Source organism: Medicago truncatula, chromosome 6, assembly GCF_003473485.1.
Source record: "Medicago truncatula cultivar Jemalong A17 chromosome 6, MtrunA17r5.0-ANR, whole genome shotgun sequence".
Taxonomy (NCBI): Eukaryota; Viridiplantae; Streptophyta; class Magnoliopsida; order Fabales; family Fabaceae; genus Medicago; species Medicago truncatula.
Window position 1 is genome coordinate 28,955,058 of NC_053047.1, and position 24,881 is coordinate 28,979,938.

At 36.9% G+C, this 24,881-nt stretch overlaps 1 protein-coding gene across 1 annotated transcript; it reads right to left on the reverse strand.

Annotated features, from left to right (window-relative positions):
* Positions 1 to 14,026: 14,026 nt before the first annotated feature.
* Positions 14,027 to 17,665, reverse strand: LOC25480148 (cysteine-rich receptor-like protein kinase 7). The gene is made up of 7 exons (XM_039835190.1): positions 16,111 to 17,665; positions 15,929 to 16,042; positions 15,694 to 15,815; positions 15,328 to 15,538; positions 14,975 to 15,212; positions 14,705 to 14,858; positions 14,027 to 14,469 (listed from the first exon to the last, which is right to left on the reverse strand). The coding sequence occupies exons 1-7, from the start codon at positions 17,618 to 17,620 to the stop codon at positions 14,137 to 14,139; spliced, it is 2,682 nt and encodes an 893-aa protein (XP_039691124.1). The 5' UTR covers positions 17,621 to 17,665; the 3' UTR covers positions 14,027 to 14,136.
* Positions 17,666 to 24,881: the final 7,216 nt, after the last annotated feature.

Genomic DNA, 24,881 nt, shown 5'->3' on the forward strand with positions numbered 1-24,881 from the left:
TGTCGATATGTATAATCGAAACGTCGATGTTTCACCAGAAACGGTTTCTGAAACATTGAATCAAGTCGAAAACACATGCACAGAAAACATAATATGATGCGATGCCAATTTTAATCTTTCTTCATTATTTAAGTTCGTTCAATATGTTTAATCAAATTAAAACATAAAGCAGTAACAAAAGAATCCAATTCAAGGTTTCGTAATTGGCTCTGATACCACTGAAGGTAAATCGACATATACAGAATAAGCAGCGGAATTAAAATTTCGATTTACTTTCCTTGGATCATTACGAATTGGAACTTGAACCAGTGATTCGATTGTTACCTTAGAACGATTAGTCTGAAAGCGATCGGTGGAATCTGCGAACCGGAATCACGATCACAGCCAAGCAAATAGCAGAGCCTCTATCAAGTCCACACGAACAGTGCTCCTCCAAAACCTCGGTGCTAGCCAAGAAGACGGAAGTCAAAGAACTAGGGTTTCTGCAAAGGAACGTAACCGCAAACTATTGCACTAGGGTTCTATTTATAGAACTCCTTATGAGCTTTGCAAGTCAAACTCGTTTTTGACTTCACTAAGCCCAAAACGAGTTTAGTAAATTTTGCTAAATCATTAGCATTATTTACTAAGCGCACCCTTTATATAAGTCGTACTTATACATATCTCTTTTGACTGCTCTTTGTGTGTGACCCTTTAGGTTCTAGTCACGTTGGCAATGATATTAAATCCATTGTTTAATATCATAAACAATGAGCGGTATCTAGCAACACATCATTGCTACCCAAGTGACAAGAATGTCAAGTGATCTGACGAAACCTTTCATGATAATACATATGTGTATAATTACTCCTTTGTCTCAATATCTTCATTGATACCAAGGCATAGATAGTGTCACCCTTGTATAGATCAATGTTCATTTATCTTGATTGCAAAATATACTATTTAACGAATAAGTCCAATATCTTATATTGACTTAGTTCGGCATGGCCATGCATATTTATAGTCATATTTCATCAAGAGGCCTAAAGATATATCTCCTGTTTATGAGGAGGGACAAATCCCATCTAGGACACTCATGCCCCTCAGCATGATTCATCAAGTACCCATCAACCAACGTTATTGTTATCCTTTTACAGACAACGTTAGAATGGCAACAAAGCACTTGAGTCCACATCTAGAGATCATAGTAGTTTCAGGTCTAAGAGCGATATACATTATTATCATTGTGAGAATATCTTATGAGATTTTCATAACTTACTATGTAGTATTCTCACAGTGGGTCAATCCAATACAAATATTACTCCTAATATTTATATCTATGTATAGACTTGATATCTCATATCTATGACCCATGAGATGCGGTCATCAGTCTACATACATAATAGTCTCGACGCTTTATTATTATCCTTTATTCATATTAAAGCTTTGACTACGGATACATTTAAGAATAGCGTTCTATAATATAATGTAATCTCATGATTAAGTCACACTTAATATATTATTACACGAACTATCTATTCTAAGGACTTTATTAACATTATCTAAATATAATAAAGAGTGCCATATATTATTACAATAATAAAAGTCATGATACATAAGATAGGTTTAACATAAACTATTGGCCTCTAGGGCTTACACCAACACTTTTTTTCTTTTGCACAGTACCCATGTTGCCTCTATCTAGAAAGGAAAGGAGAAAGTACTTGGAAGCTCTTAAAGATAAGCATGCTTCCGGGGAACATATAGCGAGTGACCCAGCCGGAGTCATCCTTTGCAAAGGAGCCAAGAAAAGAGAAAATGTTTCCAGTTCTGAACCCGCCAGGGGCGACGTAGATGTAGTGCTAGAGAAAGTTGTTGAGGTTGAAGTGACTGGAGGCAAGGTGAAAGCAGGAAGGAAAGGAGGCGGAAGAACTTTGTCGATTGAGGCAGGTGCGGCTTTCGAAGCCTCGTTCTGGCACCTAGATTTCGACTACCGCCGCTATATGGAGGAGAACGTTCCTTTCTCAGCCGTGGATAAAGATGCCGCCTTCCATGGAAAGTTTGACGAACTAGTGCAAGACGCAAGGACCAGCTCTCTTCGAACTTTGCTGTACATTCAGTCCATGGAGAGAAAACATGAAGCTCTGGAAAAGGAGTACCAGGACTCCGTAAAAGATGTGGAAAAGTTTAAACACAAGGCAACTGCTTTTGAAGAAAGGGTTGAAGGGCTTCTGAAGGATAAGTCCGTTCTTGAGAAGACGGTTTCTGATATGGAGAAGGAGAAATCTGTCTGGGAAGGAGAGAAAAAATCTCTTGAGGCTCAGAATGCTAAGTTACAGGGCGACCTGAACAAATCTAAGGACGAAGTTGAAAATGGGAAAATGGCCCTGTTTTTAAATATCCAATAGTCACTGTTTTGTTTTATAGAATCCTTTTAAGAGTTTTATCAGCGAATAACTCGTTCGAAATATGGATATTGCTCATAATGTTGGTTGTTCTTAATAACGATCTTTGAAAACGTTTTCTTTTTGAATCGAATGTTTGGAGTTCAATGAAGGCTTTTCTATCGTTTGATATTGAAATTTGTAGAACCCTTAACATGATTAATGGCGACTTCTCACCTTTTGATTTTTTTAACCAGGTTGCCAAGTGCAGAGCCTTGAATAAGGTTGATGGCGATCTCTCAGATTTTTTCAACCGGGTCACCAAGTGCAGAGCCTTTAATAAGGTTGATGGCAATCTCTCGGATTTTTTCAACCGGGTCACCAAGTGCAGAGCCTTTAATAAAGTTGATGGCGATCTCTCAGATTTTTAACAATATAATACAAATAAACAAAGATCGCACATTTTTAAAGAAATTGGGGTGCCTCGTTAAAAACACTGCCCTTGCAGGGGAAAAAGAGTGCTCCCCCAATCCTTTTATTCCATTTATTCAAGGAAAAAACATAAAGTAGTCTGCAAAAGAAAAATAAAGTGGTTTGCAAATGCTAAAATAAATAAAAACTTAGCGTTCTGCTATAATAATGACGCAAGTTTACTGCGTTCCATTCAATTCTTCCAATTTGTAAGCACCATGCTGAAGTTTTTCCTTAACTCTGTATGGTCCCTCCCAACTCGGAAACAGCTTCCCAATTCTGGTTGGGGCGACAACTTGCTTCAAAACAAGGTCACCTTCTTTCATACTTCGAGGAACGACTTTTGAATTATATCGCCGGGCGGCTCTTTGTTTGGCGGTGAATTCTCGGATGTGTGCGGATTCACGTATTTCATCAATCATATCCATTGTACATTGAATCCCGACCTCATTGGCTTCCTCACTGAAATTTTCTCGTCGCCATGTTGGAGTATCAATTTCCACCGGAAGCATTGCATCCGCTCCGTAAACCATAGTGAATGGTGTCTCTCCGTTAGTAGAATGTGGTGTTGTGTGGTATGACCATAAAACCTGTACTTACGAATTTATGTAAACAGAAAACCTTTATCTTTGGTTCATTAATTAGTTGAGAATAAAAGAGAAATTTTTTTTGAACAAAAGATATCCAAATTTTACATCGTAAAGCTGTTCCGCCCAGAGTCCTTTGGCTGCCTCAAGCTTCTTTTTTATACCATTCAGAATTACCTTGTTGGTGGTTTCTGCCTGTCCATTTGCTTGAGGGTGACTTACTGATACAAATTTTGTTTCGATTCCCAATTGTTTGCAAAAGTCGACTACTCTAGTGCTAGCGAACTGAGTCCCATTATCTGTTACGATGTTCCGAGGAAGTCCGAAACGACAGATGATTTTCTTCCAGTAGAATTTTATTACTCGCTCCGCTGTTGTTTTAGAAACCGCTTCTGCTTCAACCCATTTTGTGAAGTAATCCCCTCCCACGATGAGGAATTTCAACTGTGGAGCTGGGGGAAAAGGTCCCACAATATCTACTCCCCACTTGTGAAACGGCAAAGGAGAAAATATCGAGGTCAATTCATTCGCCGGGGCTAATTTCCTATCAGAAAACCGTTGGCATTTGCCACATTTTTTGACAAACTCGCAGCAATCTTGGGTCATCCTAGGCCAATAGTAACCCGCACGCAAAAGCTTGGCCGCAAGAGATCGTCCCCCAATATGACTTCCACAAACCCCTTCATGTACTTCTAAAAGAACCAGCTCCGTCTCTTATTCTCCCAGACATCTCAACAAAGGAGCAATCGCCTCTCGCTTGTAGAGCTTTCCCGCCACAATAGTAAACTTGGCGGCTCTTTTTTTAACTATCATCCTTTCTTCCTCGCTCACAGGATTAAAAGAACCCGTCAAATATTTCAAGATTGGGGTCATCCATCCCTCTGTTTCTTGAGTCGTAGAGAGAATTTCCTTTGTTTCATAATTTGGCATGGACACTACTTCTTGAATCACTGTTCGATTATTGCCTGGTCGCTTAGTGCTAGCTAGTTTTGCCAACAAATCTGCCCACCCATTCTGCTCTCTAGGTACATAGATTACCTCGAAGAAGTTGAAGTCCGTCCCGAACTTCTGCACGCTTGAGAGATATTTAGAAAGCTGCGAATCCTTAGTTTGATATTCTCCGGAGATTTGATTGGTCATCAACTGAGAATCACTCCGAGCTCTGAGGTTCTCCACACCTATCTCTCAAGCTAAACTCATTCCAGCTATCAAAGCCTCATATTCTGCTTGATTTTTACAGGTCTTGAATTCAAACCTTAGCGATTGTTCAATGAGAAGATCACCAGGTCCCTCTAGGACGATACCCGCCCCACTTCCCTTCAAGTTCGACGACCCATCCACTGATAATGTCCAAACAAAAGGGGTGGTAGTCTGAATGGGGGAAGCAAATTCAACCATAAAGTCAGCCAGCAATTGGAATTTGATGCTATTTCTAGGAGCGAATAGGATGTCATATTCTGAAAGCTCAACTGCCCAGGACACCATCCTTCCTGCTAGTTCCGGTTTGCCGAGAATCTATTTTATTGGGTAATTGGTTCTGACGATTACTCTGTGGCTCTGAAAATAAGGGCGCAACTTTCTGGAGGTTACCACCACAGCTAACGCTAGCTTTTCAATCTTTTCGTACCGTAATTTTGCTCCTTTGAAGACTCTGCTGACGAAATATACCGGTTTCTCCTTTTCTTCAGAGTTCTCGACGAGGACGGAGCTCAATGAGTTCTCTGATACTGAAAGATATAGGGATAAGACTGCCCCCTGCGTTGGGCGTTGAAGAATAGGTGGCGTGGTGAGAAACACCTTGATTTCTGAAAAGCTTCGTCGCATTCCGGGGTCCACTCAAATTTTTCTTTTTTCTTTATGGAGGCAAAGAAAGAGAAAGCTTTGTCCCCTGCACAAGAAAGAAATATGGACAGTGCGGCCAATCTTCCCGTTAAATATTGAACTTCTTTCACGTTACATGGACTTCTCATGTTGATGATGGCTTGACATTTATCCGGATTGGCTTCAATACCCTCTCTGGTCAACAAAAAACCCAGGAATTTTCCCGCATGTACTCCAAACGTGCACTTAGTGGGATTAAGGCACATGTTCGCCTTTCTCACTTGCTGAAAAATTTCTTTTAAGTCCACTGAGTGTTGGCCTTCAGCCGGCGTCTTTACCACGAGATCATCCACATATACCTCCAGGTTCCTTCCAATCTGGGCGCTAAAAATGGTATCCATGGAGCGTTGAAAAGTCACTCCAGCGTTTCGCAAACCAAATGACATTACCTCATAGTGATGATTCTTCTAATTTGTCATGAAAGCGGTCTTAGGGGCATCCAAAGGATCCATTTTGATTTGGTTGTAGCCAGAGTAGGCGTCCATAAAACTCAGAGTCTTGTACCCGGCGGTGTTATCTATCAGATGATCAATATTCGGTAAGGGGTAAGGATCTTTAGGACACGCCATATTCAAATCTGTGTAATCCACGCACATTCTCCACTTTCCTGAGTATTTTTTTACTAGAACAGTGTTCGCCAGCCACGTAGGATATTTGATCTCGCTGATGAAACGAGCTTCCTTTAACTTTTTTACTTCTTCGTCCACTGCCTTTCGCTTTTCCTCGCCCATCTTCCACTTTTTCTGTACTACCGGTTTTACGGACAGGTTAACTGACAGATGGTGACAAGCCACCTTAATATCAATTCCGGGCATATCAGAAGGGGACCATGCAAAGAGATCGGAGTTTTCTTGCAAAAGTTGAATCAGGTTTCGCTCTTCAGCTCCTTCAAGCGAGGTTCCGATCTTGGTGGTTTGATTAGGACCAGACCCAATCATTATATCTTTCAAATCTTCGATAGGTTCTATCCGCTCCTGTTGGTAATCTTCCCGTGGATCAAGGTTGATGAGATTTACATCGAGTACCTCACTGCTTTTCCCGCCGAGCTTGAGGCTAGCGTGATAGCACTCTCGCGCGATCTTTTGACCGCCCCTCACTATACCAACTCGCCCGTTGTCCAAGGGGTATTTCATCATTAAGTGTTTAGTGGAGACAAAGGCGTCTAGGAGATTGATGGAAGGACGTCCAATGATAGCGTTGTAGGAACTAGGTGTGTTGATCACCAAGTATCTGATTTTGATGGATTTTTGTTGATCTCCGGTTCCGAAGGTTGTTTTTAGAGTGACATAACCACGAACATGTACCTTCTCTCCGGTGAAACCTGACAGAGTTCCTTTGAAAGGTTGAAGCTGCTCCTCGCTCAGACCCATCTTACTGAAGGCATCATAATACAGAACGTCTGCAGAACTACCGGTATCAACGAGTACCCTTTTGATTTCCCAGTTCAAAAGCTGGAAAGATACAACCAACGGATCATCATCATGAGGGATTACCTGTCCGAAGTCTTCCTGAGAGAAAGAAATAGTTGGGATTTTTTTTCTGAAGCATGAGCATCCCCTAGAAGCATCACCTGGCGAGCATACTTCTTTCGTAACTTTCCAGATTCCCCGCCTCCGGAAAAACCCCTGAGATGGTATGGAGCGTATGTTTGGGCTCCGGGGTGGGTTTATCAAGGGTTGGCTCCGAACGGCGCCTATCCTCGATGCTTTTGGTATATCCTCTTAATTTCCCACTCTGGATAAGCTTTTCAATCTCTCTCTTCAAGTGGATGCATTCGTTCGTGTCGTATCCGAGTACTTGATTATATTTGCACCAAGCCTCCTTATTCGGACCCATGTACTTGACGCGTGGTTCCGTAGCTAGCGGGATTATTCTTGACACGAGAACTTCCCTGAGAATTTTTTCAGGGCGAGTGTTAAGAGAAGTGAAGTGACCAAGTGGATAACGATGAGAGTTCCTATCGTGAGTCTTTTTGAAGGTTCCTCTGCCCCTGAGTTCCCTTTTTCTTTCGCATCCCTAGCTCTTTTCTCCGCGTTAGATTCCTCTCCCTTCACATAGCATCAGCCCGAGCAATTACTTCTTCCATCGAATCAGAGAGTTTTTGCGTTAGTGACTCGTTAAACTGGCCAGCGCGCAAGCCATTCTGAAAAGCTCCAACGAAAACTTCCTGATTGGGATTGGAAACTTTGATTGTTGACTCGTTGAAGCGGGCAAGATACTCCCTTAGTGATTCGTTTGGGCCTTGTCGAACATTGAACAAGCTTGTGGATAATACTATACGGTGGCGGCTTCCAGAGAATTGTTGGGTAAACTTCTTTATCATGTCCTGATAACCCACAATGGAAAAGCGAGGAAGGCTCATGTACCAGCGCAAAGAAGCATCAGCAAAGGTACCAGCCAATAACTTGCACTTAAGGGAATCGGCAACTCTGTATACGGACATCCTGGTGTTGAAGACGGTTACATGCTCAGACGAATCGCCCCTTCCATTGAAGGTTGGTAAGTGCGGCAGCTTGAAGTTATCTTGAACCGGAGCGTTCCATATTTCGGTTGAGAACGGTTGGGGCTCTGGTTCCTCCAGCTCGCCATGATGAGAGTCCGCCTTCTCCTGCTGCTGCTATTGCTGGATAGTCTCCACTGAAGCGAGTAGAGCTTCGTTCTGTTCCAACAACTGGGCGATCTGACTCCTCATCGTTTGTGCTTCTTCTGGTGTTGCCATATCTGGTGCCAACAACTAGGGTTTTTAGGCTGATTATTAGATACTTGAGAGTGTTCTCAAGGGTGGTATTTATAGCCTTCTATGAGCTTGGATTTTGGTTGCTTAGTCTCCAAGTAATAGGGGTATTTAGGTATTTTGGGCGGTTTCTAGAAGGTTCTAGAGGTTTAGAAAGGAGGCTTCTGCGCCTTGGGCTTTTGGGCCCTCTTCAAGGGCGCTAAGCCGTTTTTGAGGGTCTAAGAAACCCTTTTGGAGGTCTTTTAGGTCCTTAGGAATATTATGACGGTCCAGATGTATATTTGTCTACATCATAATTTATAGATATTTTCATTGACTAAAGAGTTGTAGTTTCCTTGATTCAGATCAAATTGGAGAAATGAGGTATTAAATAGTTGAAAATTAGTTAGAAACCTACTTATAGTTTCCATGAAGCGAATGCCAACATCATTTGCTGTGCTATTTAATTTGACTTGAATTTAAAAGTTATATTAAAAGTATAAATTTGTTTGTAATCGCTATTGTTTTTACACTTTTATTCTTTAAGAGAGTGGGTTAGTGTATGTTTTCAATATAGTATTTAATGCTGGTTGAAGAAAAAATAAATAAATAGGAGTATGTTGATAAAGAATTAATAAATGTACTTGAAAATACCAAAGATGTCTTATAAAAATAGACAAAAAAACTTCCTCAAAAGAGTCTTATATTTAAGGACGGAGGTAATACATATCATGTTTTTTCTCTTCTTTTCATTAAGTAGGTTTCTTAGATCAACAACAAAGGAACATCTCACTTGATGGTTTGTGAAATATTTAAATGGTAGATAAATTGTAATTAAATTACGCAAAGAAAAATATTCAAATATATATACCCGTTAGCGCAACAACAAAACATAAAAGAGCAGCCAAACAGACACGAGAGTGTCCATCTACACACTAAAGGAGCGAAAACAAGAACTAAAGAATATAGACACAAATAAAGAGAAAGAGTGAGGAAGTAGTGGCATTGCATGAAGGTTCAAAAATGTACACAACAATGTTTACAAGGTAGTATAAAAAAAATAAAATAAAAACTCCACTATTTTTATTTTTGACAAAAGAAATATGCTATTAATCACAACAATATTTATAAGGTAGTGTAATTTTTTGGTGTTAAAAATAATTGTATATAAGTTTAAATATAAATTGCAATATATCATTAAGCTAAAATTAAGAAAAATATCATTGAAATATTAAAAATAAGAAGCAAAACAGTAACAAAATTATGAAATATATCATTAAAAATAATTGTGAATTTCAATGTTTTATAAAAAAGAAATACTCCCGAACAATTGTTGGTATGAATTATTGTGACATTTTGCAATTGAATTTAATATAATAAATAAGAATCATAACAGTAACACAATTGAATGCATGGTGATTAATGCATTCAATATTTAAGCTTAATGTTGCCAGTTTGATTCCCAATTAAGGCAAATTGGAATTTTTTTTTTTAAATAAATTAACACACGCCTTTGTTTCTATTCAAAAAAAAAAAAACCGAACAATTGTTGACCTGGCCGGTTTTCTTCAATCCTTCGAGTCGCTGGTTTAAGCCAGTTCTGGCCGAGTTTGACTGGTTCACAACGGTTCAATGACATATCCGATCCAATAAGTGGACCGGACCGGCTAACCATCCGGTTCACGGTCGGACCAGTTCGACCGGCCGGTCCAGTTCGAGTTTTAAAACTATGCTCCTTCATTTTGAATCAAATAAATATAAATTAAAAACAATTTATACAAAGAAATATCAAGTATATAAATACGTTAACGCAATAGAAAAAACGGACAGACGTGCACAGGAGTGTCTCGTGCCCGTCTGGACGCTAGTCTATGTAAAGTGGCCCAATCAAATATACTTTTTGTTTGGCCTTTAGTCCTTTATTTTCCACACCACAAGCTTTTTCCAGTCGTTGTTTTTGGGTAATTATTGTACATTTTCGCTTGACCTGCCTTAACCAGTGACTTGCTCTCATCTCTCATTCTTCCGGTGCTTAGTACGCCTTAAATTTGGACTTCCGTCTATGATTGGTAAGGAAAAAACAAAATGTTTTCTTATATTAAGGTTTACGTGTGGCAAAAAAATAAATTCTTAAATGCCTATCCAAAGCAGGCCACGAGGTAATGATTAAGTCGATTTTAGAGGCCATCTTGTCTTATGTTACGAGCATTTCCTTCTACCCATCTGATGAGTCAATAATTAGTGTTTTAAATATATTATTTGAGTCTATTTTATTTATATTTTATTTGTTTTTATTTCCTTTATAGAACTATTTTACTTCAATTGCAAGTTAGCAAAAGAAAGGGATTTGGAGTTGATTCGGCTGAAAATACGAAGATTCAATACAAAAATATGACGTCCCCCAAGTCAGAAGCTTAGCACGGCCCGTGCCACCAGCCACATGGCCGTGCCAGCTCCCATGATCTCTTTTGGTGCTCTCTGCTTCATGGACAAGCTACCTATTAGTTTAATCAAACAAAGCCTCGAACCCTAATTTTATGTAAATCTACTTTCTAATCTAATTTCACCGTTTTTATAATAAATTAACAAGTATCAAACTCATAAAGCGACAATGTTGGGTTAGTACTTACTTGTTAATTCATCATCACAAATATCAAGCGATGGATCGAAAGATGAAAATTTGATATTGGAAAAAGTGAAATCAGGCAAGGATTGCGAAACATGAGAATGGTCTAGCAAACCTTGAGACAAATAAATTTTCGTTCTTCAAGGATTCCAATAGCAATCAACCATGAGAATAGGCGTGGTTGCTAGAGGAACACACTCACTGAGACCGAAAGGAGATGTGATAGGCTTAAGAGAAACTTGTCCTTAGAAAGTGGGTCTAATATAAAGTTCTAGATTTAGGGTTTGGTTTGTGAAGGATTTGTCAACAAGATGAACCAATAACCCTAAGGTGCCTTTTTATTATTATTTTCAACCGTTAAAAATCCTAACTTTTCAACTGAACTTTCTTCTAATCATCAATAAAAGTTAATTGAATTGAACAAATCCCTCTTGGAATGATACTCTCTTTTTACTACTTTGATAAATCGTGCACTTGGTGGGGTCGTGGTGGTCCAACCAACTATGGTATTCACTGGATGCCTTGGGAAAAGTCGTTGATGCATATAACGATTTGTCTGGTGAGAAAGGTTGAGTCGCAATGGTTGTAGAGAATTCTCCGATGATCGGTAACGGCTTCCGGTGCGGTGGATAAGTGTCTTATGCGGTGGAATGAAAGGTGCCTCCAGGCACGTTAGTATTCTCACGATCAAATCAGTAATGGAACTGAGAGAAAAGGCTTAGGAGAGTTGTTAAAAGTGTTGTGTACCCAGAGGTTGAAGCAAGTTCACCCTTATATAGGCGCGCTCGTGGCATAACCGTCTCTAGGTTATGCGGTGTTTGATTAGGAGCGGGAGTGGACAAATGTAGCGTGATCTCGGCAAGGAGGTGTGCTCTGTAACACCCCGTTTTCCCAACGTGAAAATTTCATTTATTTAATCAGAGTAATTAACAAAAACGGAATGTCACACTTCTTTTCTTAAAAACATAAACTGAATAAATAACTATTTATCCTTTAAAATTCAATAACTAAAAAGTCTTTAATACTTCGCAGCGGACATTATTCAATAATCAAAATAGTCTTTGGCACGAAGGCCTCTTCATAATTATCTCATATAATCCAATCTAAAACATAGTCATAAATCTTCTTAAAAACAATACGTAAGGAATAGAAAGACAACATTAAAATTCCCATCCCGTTACGTATCAGAGCACCTAAAGACACACATGAGAGCTAATCCAGTCACAACAGCAACTTAAACTCGATCACCTGCAAGTTACTCATTCGAAGAGCAACATTTTCAAGCAGAAGGGGTGAGATTTCACAAAACAATAATATCAAACATATAATTCAATAATTATATTTAACAACACGAATAACTTCATCTATTAGTAATAATAATTCTTCACGTATAACTCTTAATAGTCCAATCAACTTCTAATTATCATTTACTTCATATTCACCACATTATAACATAATCATATAACACGTATTAACCAAATCATAACAACATAGATCATCACATCATATTCATAGTTCATATATAACATAACAACATCTTTAATTAATTCATATACAACATAACAACATTCATAATAATAATCATTCATCAAACATCTCATTATCATTTCATGAATAAAAGAACTTATCAACTTAACATAAACATCATCAAGTACATTTAACAACTCATAGATAATATCATGTAATCATCATCTTATAATATATAACAACATATCTATCATTTTATATTAATATAACAACACGTACTAACACCATAATTAACATCATAAATCTTTAACATCTTAAACATAATCATCTTAAACAATAGCATCTTTGATAAACAATTACCAAGTAATCACAACGTTCGATCATCATCAATAACATAATATAATATTCACTTAATAATAATTAATCATATATGGAACAACATATTCATCACTTTATAATAATATAACAACAACGTATTCATCATCTTATGAAAACATAACAACAACATATTCATAGCATTCACTTAATAATAATTAATCATATATAGTACAACATATCCATCACTTAATAGTAACAATTATATACAACATCATAACAACTTAACAATATCATAATCAACATCTTAAACAACATAGCAACATAACAATATCATAATCATTATCTTAAATAACATAGCAACGTAACAATATCATAATCAACATGTTAAAACAACATAGCAACATAACAATATCATAATCAAGATGTTAAAACAACATAGCAACATAACAATATCATAATCAACATCTTAAACAACATAGCAACATAACAATATCATAATCATTATCTTAAATAACATAGCAACGTAACAATATCATAATCAACATGTTAAACAACATAGCAACATAACAATATCATAATCAACATGTTAAACAACATAGCAACATAACAATATCATAATCAACATGTTAAACAACATAGCAATATCATAATCATTATCTTAAATAACATAGCAACGTAACAATATCATAATCAACATGTTAAACAACATAGCAACATAACAATATCATAATCAACATGTTAAACAACATAGCAACATCATAATCAATATCTTAAACAACATAGCAACGTAACAATATCGTAATCAACATGTTAAACAACATAGCAATATCATAATCAATATCTTAAACAACATAGCAACGTAACAATATCGTAATCAACATGTTAAACAACATAGCAACATCTTAGTCAGCATCATATAATTCACATCATAAACATCGTATAATCTTCGTAGGTACTTCTTTAACAACACATAGGTAGAAGACAACTCGACGACTCATAGATATCACTCATCAAAATAAATCATATAAATCACATAAATTATATAAGTATATTCTAAACTCATTTAAAGTAATCAAATAATTAGAGAGGGCGTTACATGCTCCAGTGTGGCACGACGCAGTCGAGTTGGCATGCTCCTTTGAGTGCGTAACCTCAAGGCGACATATTATTGTACATGTGTAGTCGTGTGAGTGGTCCAGAACAGTTGACCTCCAAGCTGTTGATGCCTTTATGGATCAATAAATTTAGCAGAAAAAGGAGGCGTTTCCATAAAGAGTGTGGCGTCCGTTGGTGAGCTAAGTCAGACGACCCTTGAAATGGCTGTTGGGAAGCTTTGATTCCGTCTGCGAGTGATGGCGTCCGACTTTGAGTTAGTAGGAGTAGTTGGCACTTAATTTCATTGAAAGTTTCCAATAAATACTTTGCATTTCTTCTATTCATCTTTCTAAACAAATTCAATCTCGCTCCAAGTGTTTCCTCATTAACCAAAATTTAATCATTAAAGGGTAAATGAGGTTATTGGGCACAATGCCCTTGTAAAGCGTTTACTTATACATCATCAAAGGTAAATTACATTAATTCCAACAAAGTTCGTACATGATTCAAATTACAAATCTCTATTTCCTCACTCATTTTCAAAGTTATATTTATTGATACTAGAAAACATAGTTTGTTGACAACAATTATACAACTATTATAAAAATTTATAAACTATCGAGGAATAAAAGTACTTGCAGACATTTGATTGATTGAGAATAGTGCAGAACTATTGGCAGATTGAGTAGAACTTGATTCTTGTGCAAGAACGTCGGAATAAGTTCTACCATGCAAGAAAAACGCAGGTTCTTTTGGAGTTGGTAATTCAATTGCATAACTGCTAAGATAAGAAGCAACTGTCACAATTGAAGGTCTAGCATTCGGGTCATTTTGAACACATAACAGACCAATCTGAATGCATTTAATGACTTCATTTGTAGAATAATCTTCTTTAATATTTGGGTCCAAAATACTTATAGGTGTTTGATCCATCCACTGTCTCCATACCTGAAATAATGTGTGAAATCCAATTTCTCAACAAATATCCAGGTGGCATGTGATATATTCAAGAGCAAATAATATATATTTCTTGTAACTCGAAAAGAAGCTCTCGTAACTCGAAATCCGGCCAAAAGATATATAAAGTCCGACTAAAGATTGTTCCATGTTCTGACTCGAGAGTATATGCATTTATCATAAAAGGAAAAATGAAAGGATACTAATGCTAGATCATTACACTCACATGATTCAAGAGGTCATAAGCAACATGGTGTGGAGTAAATGGACTTTTATTCTTCTTTCCAGCAATAATCTCTAAAAGCATAACTCCAAAACTATAAATGTCGGATTTTTCAGAAAATTGTCCAAGCATTGCATATTCCGGAGACATATAACCACTACAAAATAAATTAAATGTATTTTAATTTTGAAGTCGTGTGAAAAGATTTGAACCAAAAAAAAAAAAAAAAAAAAGTGGAAAAAGATAACAGAGGGATCAACATTCAAAACTTACAATGTTCCAGCAATTCTATTTGTATTTCCCTCATCTTGACTAATTTCAACAATTCGAGCCAAACCAAAATCTGAAATTTTAGGAATCATATTTTCGTTCAATAGAATATTGCTAGGTTTGAGATCCCGATGTATAACTTTGAGTCGAGAATATTCATGCAAATAAAGAATCCCTCTAACAATTCCTACTATGATGTTGAAGCGTTCAACCCAAGTTAACAACTTTTGTTGTTGAGAATCTACAAAATAGTTCACGAAATTAAATTAAGTCCATATATAGAAAAAAAGTTGTATATGTAATGCATCAATCTAAATATTGACAAATGAAAGAGTTTCGAGAGAAAAGTGTCTAACCAAATAGAAAGAAATCAAGACTTTTGTTGGGCACAAATTCATAAATAAGTATTTTCTCTTGTTCTTCAAGGCAAAAACCAATAAATGCCACTAGATTTCTATGTTGAAGCTTGGCTATCAACAAAACTTCATTCTTGAACTCTTCTACACCTTGATTAGAACTTTTTGAAAGCCTTTTTATAGCCACTTCTCGTCCATCAACAAGTATACCCTAAAAACATAAGGAACGGTCTGCTGTCTAATATATTTGATTATGAATTTTCCTCTTCAATTGAGATAGAGTGAAAATGATAACTAACTATAGAAAATAACAAAATAATGGCTTGAAAGTTTTCAATGATGTTTCCTCTTTTTGCATTTTCTCACCTTGTAAACCTCTCCAAACCCGCCTTTGCCAATGTAATTGTCAGCAGAAAAGTTGTTGGTTGCTGCTTGAATTACCACCCAATCGAATTGTAGTGGTTCTAAAGTCGCACTTTCTTCACCAACTAGATAAAATTCATTTGATTTTGTTTTTAAAAGTTATTAAACATCTTAAATCTTATTAGAAATTGCAAGATTAGAAGAACCTTTCTTCATACATAAATAAGACAGTACTTACAATTTTCTCTAAGAATAGTCCTACGACTCTTTCTTCCCCTTTTCTTATGACAACAGTAGCCACAAAATAGCATCACCAAAATAATTGTAGGGACAACAATGATGATAATTTTCTCTGCACAAAATAATTAGCATTTATAAACCTCATAATTTCAACGTAATAATCAACAATACGAACCTTACTTGCATTTTTTTGTAATTGGAAAGGCAGCTGAGCTTCGTCGCCCTCCATGTAAAAACGGAACAATTCAAACCTCAGATTGCAGCTAGGATAGATAATTCTTCCCCCAACACTACCCAAATTTGACCATGGAATTGCTGTAACGATCACATCATTTAGACAAGTAGAGCAATCCTGACTAGACAAATCTCTCGTACATTGTGCAAGACTATACAAGGTTTGTTTATCATTCAGTTTTAATGAATTAGTCTTATATCTATCATCACTGTCCCCTGTATCATTTGCAAGTTGAGATAACTGATTCGATAATGTACTAGTGAACAAGTTTGGCTCTGTGCTAGAATGTTTGGTGATATTTATATCTCTATACATAGGACTTGTTTCCATGTTAGAGAAGATTATTTTATCTGAATAGCGAACCAAGCAGTGGCTGTACCAAATTATACCCTTTGGAGATGAAAGACACTTTGAGTATATTTGGTCCGTTGCTTTTTTCACACATTGACCACAGAGGCGAACGGGAAGGTCACCTCGACACATGAAGAGGCCATACAGCATTTCTTCCACTTTAACAGTATGGGATTTTTCGCCATTTGTGGCGTTGGAGGACAAATAAGAGAGAAGTAATTTGAAGTTTTTCTTAGTGATTGTACTGTGGTTTCTTGGGCAATTATAGGAAAGATAAATTGGATCTTGTGAAAATCTAGAATCTTGTTTTGAATGTTTTGTTTGAGGAACAAGCTCATTTGGTGAAGTATTGATAGACCTATAAAAAGGATATAGTTCATACCTAACATTACAGCTAGGAAAAAAAACCATCCCACCCTGCTTTCCATCAAAAAGCTGAGCAAGAAAATCAATAGCAGTATAGAGACAGGTTCTGCAATTGTTAGGAGACAAGTCTGGCGTGCACTGAGCTAGACAGTAAAGGGTCTGTTTTTTCGAAACTCGTGCTTCTTTTGTTGCAAACTTCTTTTTTATATCTCCAATAAGTGGACGTGCTGCTTCATCTGCAGTTTCGTACCCGGTTGAAAACAATAAAGGCATGAAGCTTTTCGTGTTTGAGACGTTGGCATACCTATACTGTATAACCCAAGGATATGCATAAACCTTGGAAAAGAAAGACTCATTGGAGTATCGAACCATGCAATTGTCATACCAAATAATAGCTTCTTTGGATAATGGGCAATCTAAGGACGGTTTTTGAATTGCATTAACTATGCATTCATCACATATTTGAAAGGAGACATCACCCCTGCACATGAACAATCCATAGACAGAATCAGAGTGGTTTCCTGTGGTGACTGTGGTGTTGTAGAATTCGGTGTTGCCGGTGGCTTTTGATGACAATGAAGAGAGGAGTGTCTTGGTATTGATTTGGTAGGTGCTATTGCTTGTGGTACCATTGGTGGAACAATAGGAATGCAGAAAAGTAGAGTCTTGTGCCTCGATAGTTGCAAAACAAAGGAATCGAATAAGGATTGAGAGAAAGAGAATTTTAGAGTAAGCCATGGATTTTGATGAGAGAATGTGTTTGTTTGATTTGCAATGACAGAGGCAATGTATGTCAACAAAGTTTAATTACCGAGGTATATATAATCTTATATATATCCAGGCCGGTCCTAAGTTTTTTCATCCCCAGGACGAAACAATAAAATTGTGTCCTTTTAATTATTTCGATATTTTTATTGCAACAAAAGTGTAAGTTGAAAGACTAAACACCAAGTCTTACATTGGATAGAATTATTATCATGTGAATTGAAAAAAAGTGAAAGGTTTACGTTGGATATATCAAACCCATCGGTAAGGATGCTGTTGTGCGCACTTTTTGTGAACGGATTGACCACTCACAAAAATAATATATCGCACGCGACTACGACGCCCATCTAGCCGGTTAACAGATTGAGCTTTAGTTAAATGATATATATTTTTTAGGCTTAATTCATCGGTAAGTCCCTTAACCTATTTCTCTTTCTCAATTTGGTCTCATAACTCTTGAAAGTTTTCAATTGGTCCCGTAAGTCTTCTGAAACCACTCCTTTAGTGATCAAGTTTTTTTGTGTCTATCTGATCCAACTAATTATTTGTATCCTTCATATCTGATCCATGTGGGTCGAACTTGCTCCTCCAAGTTTATCTGAACCGTTTTGTTACTTGATCTTCTCCCAACTTGTTTTAACGAGCTATTATTTTCTTTCGTCTATTCAGTTTCGAAGGTTAGACGTCTCATCTTTAAGGGTATAATTCTCAAACGATTTTCTTTTATACATTAGATAACCACAACAGTAAACTTAGTTTTTTATTTTATTTTTTTTATAAAAAAGACTGTACGGTTGATGGTCTGTTTTCCAAAAAAAAAAAGTTAAGTATTTGGAAAAGCTTTTTCTTTGGGAATGAGGATTTTTCCAAAAGCTAATATTAGCATGAAAACGGAATACACGCTTTGTGGCGACGTTGACTGGGACTAAAGAATCCTTAAACGGGCGATGTGGGCTAACACAATCAAATTTGAGAAGCTGATAGAAGCATACTTCAATCTTAAGCTAGCACCATGTCTATTTAAATTGCACGTATTAAAGGAACTAAAAGTAGTAATTTTACATTGAAGAAGAACAATTATTTATAAAAAATTATATACTTTCTCCGTCTAAAATTGTATGACGTTTTGGACATTTCACACATATTAAGAAATGCAATTAATATTACGTGGAAAAGAGATATTATGAGCTGTTTTACAAAATTGTCCTTAATAAATAATATGTGAAAGATAAATGAAATAATTGAAAGAAGAGAGAGTAATAAATTAGTATTGCCTTGGGACCTAGGAGTGTGTTCCTCCTTGAGGTCTCATGTTCGATTCTCTCTGGTGTCAATTTAGGTGGGTTAGTTTAACTTCTTAAAAAAAAAAAAAAAGTAATAAATAGTTAATGTTATAATAGGAAAAGTAACATTAATGTTGCATTGGTATTGTAACACGACATATAATTTGGGACAATTTTTTTCCCTAAAGCGACATACAATTTGGGACGGAGGGAGTATTTAATATGAAATGCACAAGTTCCGATACAATATTACTATTTTAAACTTCTTTACATATGTAAATTTGCACATGATAGAAAAACTTCTTTATATATATATATAAGGGGATAAAGGTTGGTAGTTAACTTACTCCTACCTAAATATACGAAGGAGTAAGTTAGCAAATTTACTCCCACTTATCTTTTATTCTCTCCGTCTTATATTAAGTGACACAGATGACTTTGTCACACATAATAATGTAATAATGCATATTTTTATTTTTAATATCTTTAATTATCTATTAGAAAAAATTATGAAAATTTAACATTCGAAAAATATTCATCGAGACGAATCCTACAACATGTTATATGATATTATTTATCTTTGTATATAAGTAGAAAAATAAGGTCGAAATATATCAGATCAATAATGCACATTGTCAACTAGGTCATGTAATATAGGATTGAAGGAGTACTAAAATATCAACTTACTATTATTCAACCAATTTTTTTTTATGGTGGTCGGGGTTCGGATTACATATATTATGCACTATCCTTTTTTTGAGAGAATATTATGCACTATCCTTACCAACTGAGTTAAGCTCACGATGACCTATTATTCAACCAATTGTAAATGTTTTGTAATTTTTTTTAATTAATTAAAACAAAATACACTTTTAGCCTTTCATAACAAAGGCTTGTTTTGTAAAAAAAAAAAAAAAAGAAGAAAAGCTTGTCGTTTCTACAGTACCAAAAAAACATTCTACATATACATGGCAAAAGTTATGGTGCATAAGAATTTCCTTATGCACCATAACCACTCCCCATATACATTACCAAGAAAGAGCTTGGCGTTTCTAATTTCTAAGAAGAGCTTGGCGTTTCTCGTGAAAAGACTATAATCATCATTGTAAATTAACTCATTGAGGAAAAACTACACAATTCCTCTTTTTCTTTTCTAGTGAAAGATAGAACAAAATTGACTTTGCGAGTAAAATTGACTAGTATATATTTTTTTTAATCTAACAGTTTCAATTAATCCTTGTGTTTTCTTCCGTGAGCATCAGGTGTTATTCTCTCCCCAACAACTCATTAAGTCTTTGTTCTCCTTATCCGGACTTGAACTCTGGACATTTCATTTTCTGAACTTCTTTAAAGAATAACAAAAAGATATGTATCGGATACGATACTTCTCAAATACATTTGAATACATTTGATGTACTTTGTTAATACTTTTAGCATACTCTATTTTGTATTTCAAAAATATATTACCAAACATGTTTAGGATGGAACATCAATGCATCTTCGTTGTGGGGGTTTTATGCACGGGACACAATTAACCTTATCTTTACCAATTGATCTTAATTATGCCCAACTTTGTATCAATAGTAAGGGGTAAAAAGGATCTTTTAAAATGGTATATGACATATTATATTCCCTGTCAGTAACTATTTTTTGAGGTTCAACCTTTCAAAATGTTTGATAAAATCTAAAAGTCTATTTAACAGTATATTCTACAATAACAACACCTATAAATGTACTATTAAAGATGTCAAATCTTATGGAGAGCTAAATAAACTAAATAGTCAAGTTAATGCGCTTGAGTTTATAAAGATAATTAACTTAAATAAAAATAATAGGAAAGGTATATATATATATTATTATAAATATTTTTTCTAAAAAAGCGATGAGAGACTTTGTGGTGGTCGGCCAAGGTTGTTCGGTGGCAACCGCGCCGAAGCTTATCTCCAGGAGGGGGGGGGGGGGAACAGGGGAGATTGGTCTATAGTTAGGTAAAGGAAGAGGAAAGCAACGCAACCGGAGGATCGAGGACGGGAGAGGTCAAGGGTTTTAAAGTGGCATGGAGGACAAACACATACAGAGGATGTTGTGGATTTGCGACGGTATCCTAGGGTTCGTAGAGATCCACCGGTTAGGGTTTCTAATTCTGCTGCGGTTGACAGACATGGTACATGTTCGAACAAGGGACCTGATTTTTATGGCAAGGAACGCGACAATGGCCGTAAGGTTACATACTATTTCACTAATATTCCTGACTTTATGTCGTATTTCCGTTTATGTTAGTACTTTTGAAGTGTGTGGAATTCTATATGATGTGTATGTTGTCAGAAAATTAAATTCGCATGGTCAGGTTTATGGTTTTGTAAGATTTTTGAATGTGAAGAACAAAGATAAATTAGCACTGGCTTTGAATAATGTGTGGATTGGTGAACATAGGGTTTGCGCTCGTGAAGCACGGTATGATAGGTTTGCACAATATGATGTGGAGAATAGGGTTTCTATTAATGGTGTTCGTAGTGGTGGGTAGGACGGGGAGGTAAGACCAGTGGTGATTACGCATGGTGAGGGAGTAAAAAATGTGAGGGTGCGAAAGGTGAGGGAAGAGGTGAGAGATGGGGAAGGAGAAAAAAATGTTAAGGTGGGGACGGTGGAGGTGAAGGTAGGAGAAAAAGAAAAAGAAAAAAAAAAAGATGAAGGGTGGTGTCGAGGGAGTGGTGGGAAAGGTGGAGGAGGTGAGTGTTGGGGAGGGGACGACGATGGGAAAGGTGGCAGGGAAGAAAAAAAATGAAGGAAAGATGGTGTGGGACCCGAAGGTGAAGAAGGGTGAGGAGAGGGGTGTTACGCAAGCGATCGTGAACTTTTCCGATGGTATGCTTTTGTATAACTCAAAGTCGGAGGACTGTTTTTGGGCTAATGGTGGTATGGTGGCGAAAGCGGTGTCGGGATACTCCTCGTTATCAATTCAACAAAGGATGGAGGACGCGGGGTTTAATAATGTCGTTGTGACGGAAATGGGATGTGATAGGGTTTTCCTTTATTGTACGGGCGAAACAGGCATCTGGAAAGTGTTTAATGAGGTTTTAGATTTCTTTGGTGTGATGTTCTCCGACATCCATAAATGGTCGTTAGAGGATGAAAAATATGAAAGTAGAGCTTGGCTTCGGATTTATGGTACTCCTGCGCATGCATGGAATGAATTATTTTTTAAAATTTGTGTTTCAGGGTGTGGAAGATATATTCGTTCGGACGATTGAAGGGTGGATAGAGCGATGTTGGATTATGCTGGTGTTCTTATATCTAATACTTCAGTGGAGGTCGTTAATTCGTTTGTTGAGGTTGTCATTGATGGCTGCAAGCGTTTGATAAAGTTGGTGGAGGAATGGGGGTGCAATTTAGGGGAAGATGATTTTTTGACGGAGGAAAAAATGGAGTCCAGGACGGAAGTGTTATCTCTTAATGACACTCCTGAATGGAGGAGGTCGAAGGGAAGATGGACGATTTGGTGGATGACCTTAACAAGAAATGGATGAAACCTTTTGAGAAGAAGGAAAAACAGAATGTAATTGATGCTTGCACTCCTTCATTCGAACATACCAATGAGGCTGCAAGTAAACCTCAACCACCAGTAGTAACATCGACGCATGTCCAGCAGGGAGCAAAGCATGTTCGGGTTGATCTTGACGAGGTTGATGGCGTGAAATATAACTCGGATAAGGCGGATAGGTTTCCAACTTCCAAGTCTCGGTCTTCTTCTAAGCTGGGGAAAAAGAAGAAGAAGAAGGGAGGGGTTGCTATTAAACATCAACTAGCTTCATGAAAAGAATTGCTAGATTGCTTCCGAAAGATAGAAAGGAGATTTTGAAGGTGCTTAAAAAACCGGAATGCAAGAGGAGCATGTTGTCAAAGGCTTCTAAGGTGATGGCTAATTCTTTATCACATTCTTCAAATATATCAAACTCTTCGATGAACAAAGATTGGGAGAATTGGGTTGTTCTTCATGGTAAAAAAGAGGTAGTGGAAGAGGATGTTAGAGAGATAGAAAGACTTTAGGGGTTAAATTCATAGGTGATAAAAATAATAGCTTTGATTTGTTGACAAGGGAAGGAAAAAGAGAGTGGAGGGCAGAGAGAGGAGGTATGTTGGAGGAGGGTGAGGTGGCGAACTGTGGGGGTGTCGGTGGGGGATAGTAGAAATCGGTTGTGTGGGTGTTGGTGGGGGTGGAGCGGATTAGAGATGAAGGTGGTTTATTATAATGTTAGGGGGCTTGGTTGGTTTGAGAAAAAAGAAGAGGTGCGCCGTTTTATTCAAGATAACAATCCTTTTTTTTTATATCTGCAAGAGTCGAAGTTGAGTATGGTTGATGACTTTTTAATAAAATCATTATGAGGGACAACACTATGTGGGTTTTCTTATCAAATTTCTGTTGGTGCTTTTGGTAGTTTAGTAACAATTTGGAATACTACAGGGGTGGAGGTTTGGTGTACTATAAGTTTCAGACATGTCCTGGTTATTAAAGGGAAGGTGATACTTACTGGTTAAGAATTTATTATTGCTAATATTTATGCATCAAGTGGTACGGCTGCAAAATGGGAGCTTTGAGTTCATTTGTCACAATTTATTCTAAACAACGGTGATGCGAATTTATGTATTTGTGGTGATTTTAATTATGTTCGCTCGGAGGATGAGAGAAGAGGAAAAAGCGTTGTCTTTAGGAAGTTGGATACGAATAACTTTAATAATTTCATTGACGGCTGTTTTTTGTTAGATTTATCGTTATGTGGTCGGTTATTCATTTGGTATCGAGGTGATGGTATTTCAATGAGCAGGATGGATAGATTTATGTTGTCTAAGAAATGGAGTGAATCTTAGCCGAATTGAATCCAGGTGGCGCATCAGCGGCGTCTCTCGATGATGCTAATTGGTGTCCTCGACCGTTTCGAATGTTGAAGTGTTGGGAAGATCATCATGGTTATTCAGAGTTTGTTTGTGAAAAATTGAATTATTTCTATTTGGATGGTTGGGGTGGTTATGTATTGAAACAGAAGATTAAAATGATTAAATTTTGTTTGAAGGACTGACATCAACATAATACCAAAAATATCAATGGGAAGATTTTGGAGGTGAAAAATCGAATTTCTTCCCTCGACATTAAAAGGGAGGTGGTAGCTCTTCAAGAAGATGAAATGAGGGAATTTCATGATTTATTTGTTCATCTGCATTCCATGACTCGGGTGCATACTAGTATGCATTGGAAAAAGGCGAGGATGAATTTGGTAAGGGAAGGTGACGCGGATTCTAAATTCTTCCATTATATAATGTCAAGAAAACAGAGACGGGATTCAATTCATTTGGTCCACGTTGATGATGTTCTTGTTGAAGGGGTTCAGAAAATTCGAACAGATGTTTTTAACCATTTTTCCAGTCAGTATCTTATACTCGTGCACGCAATTTGGTGCGTCCTTTTTCTTTGGAAGAGGTAAAACAGGTTGTTTGGGATTGTGAGAGTTTTAAAAGTCCCGGACCACATGGAATAAATTTCAGTTTCATTAATGATTTTTTGCAAGAGTTGAAAGATGATTTTATGAGATTTTTGGTGGAATTTGATCGAAATGGGAATCCGACGAAAGGAGTAAATTCGACATTTATTCCTTTGATTCCAATGGTGGACATCCCATAAAGACTTGCTGACTATCGACCCATATCTTTGGTCGGTTGCATGTATAAGGTGTTGGCAAAGGTATTGGCGAACAGGTTACGTTCGATAATTGGGTATGTATTTTCAGATTCTTAGTTAGCTTTTTTTCGTGGTAAATAGATTCTTGATGGTATCCTTATTGCTAATGAGGCGGTTGATGAGGCTAAATGCTTGAACAATGAATTATTACTGTTTAAAGTAGACTTCGAAAAGGCATGTGACTCAGTGGACCCCATGTATCTAAATTCGGTGATAATAT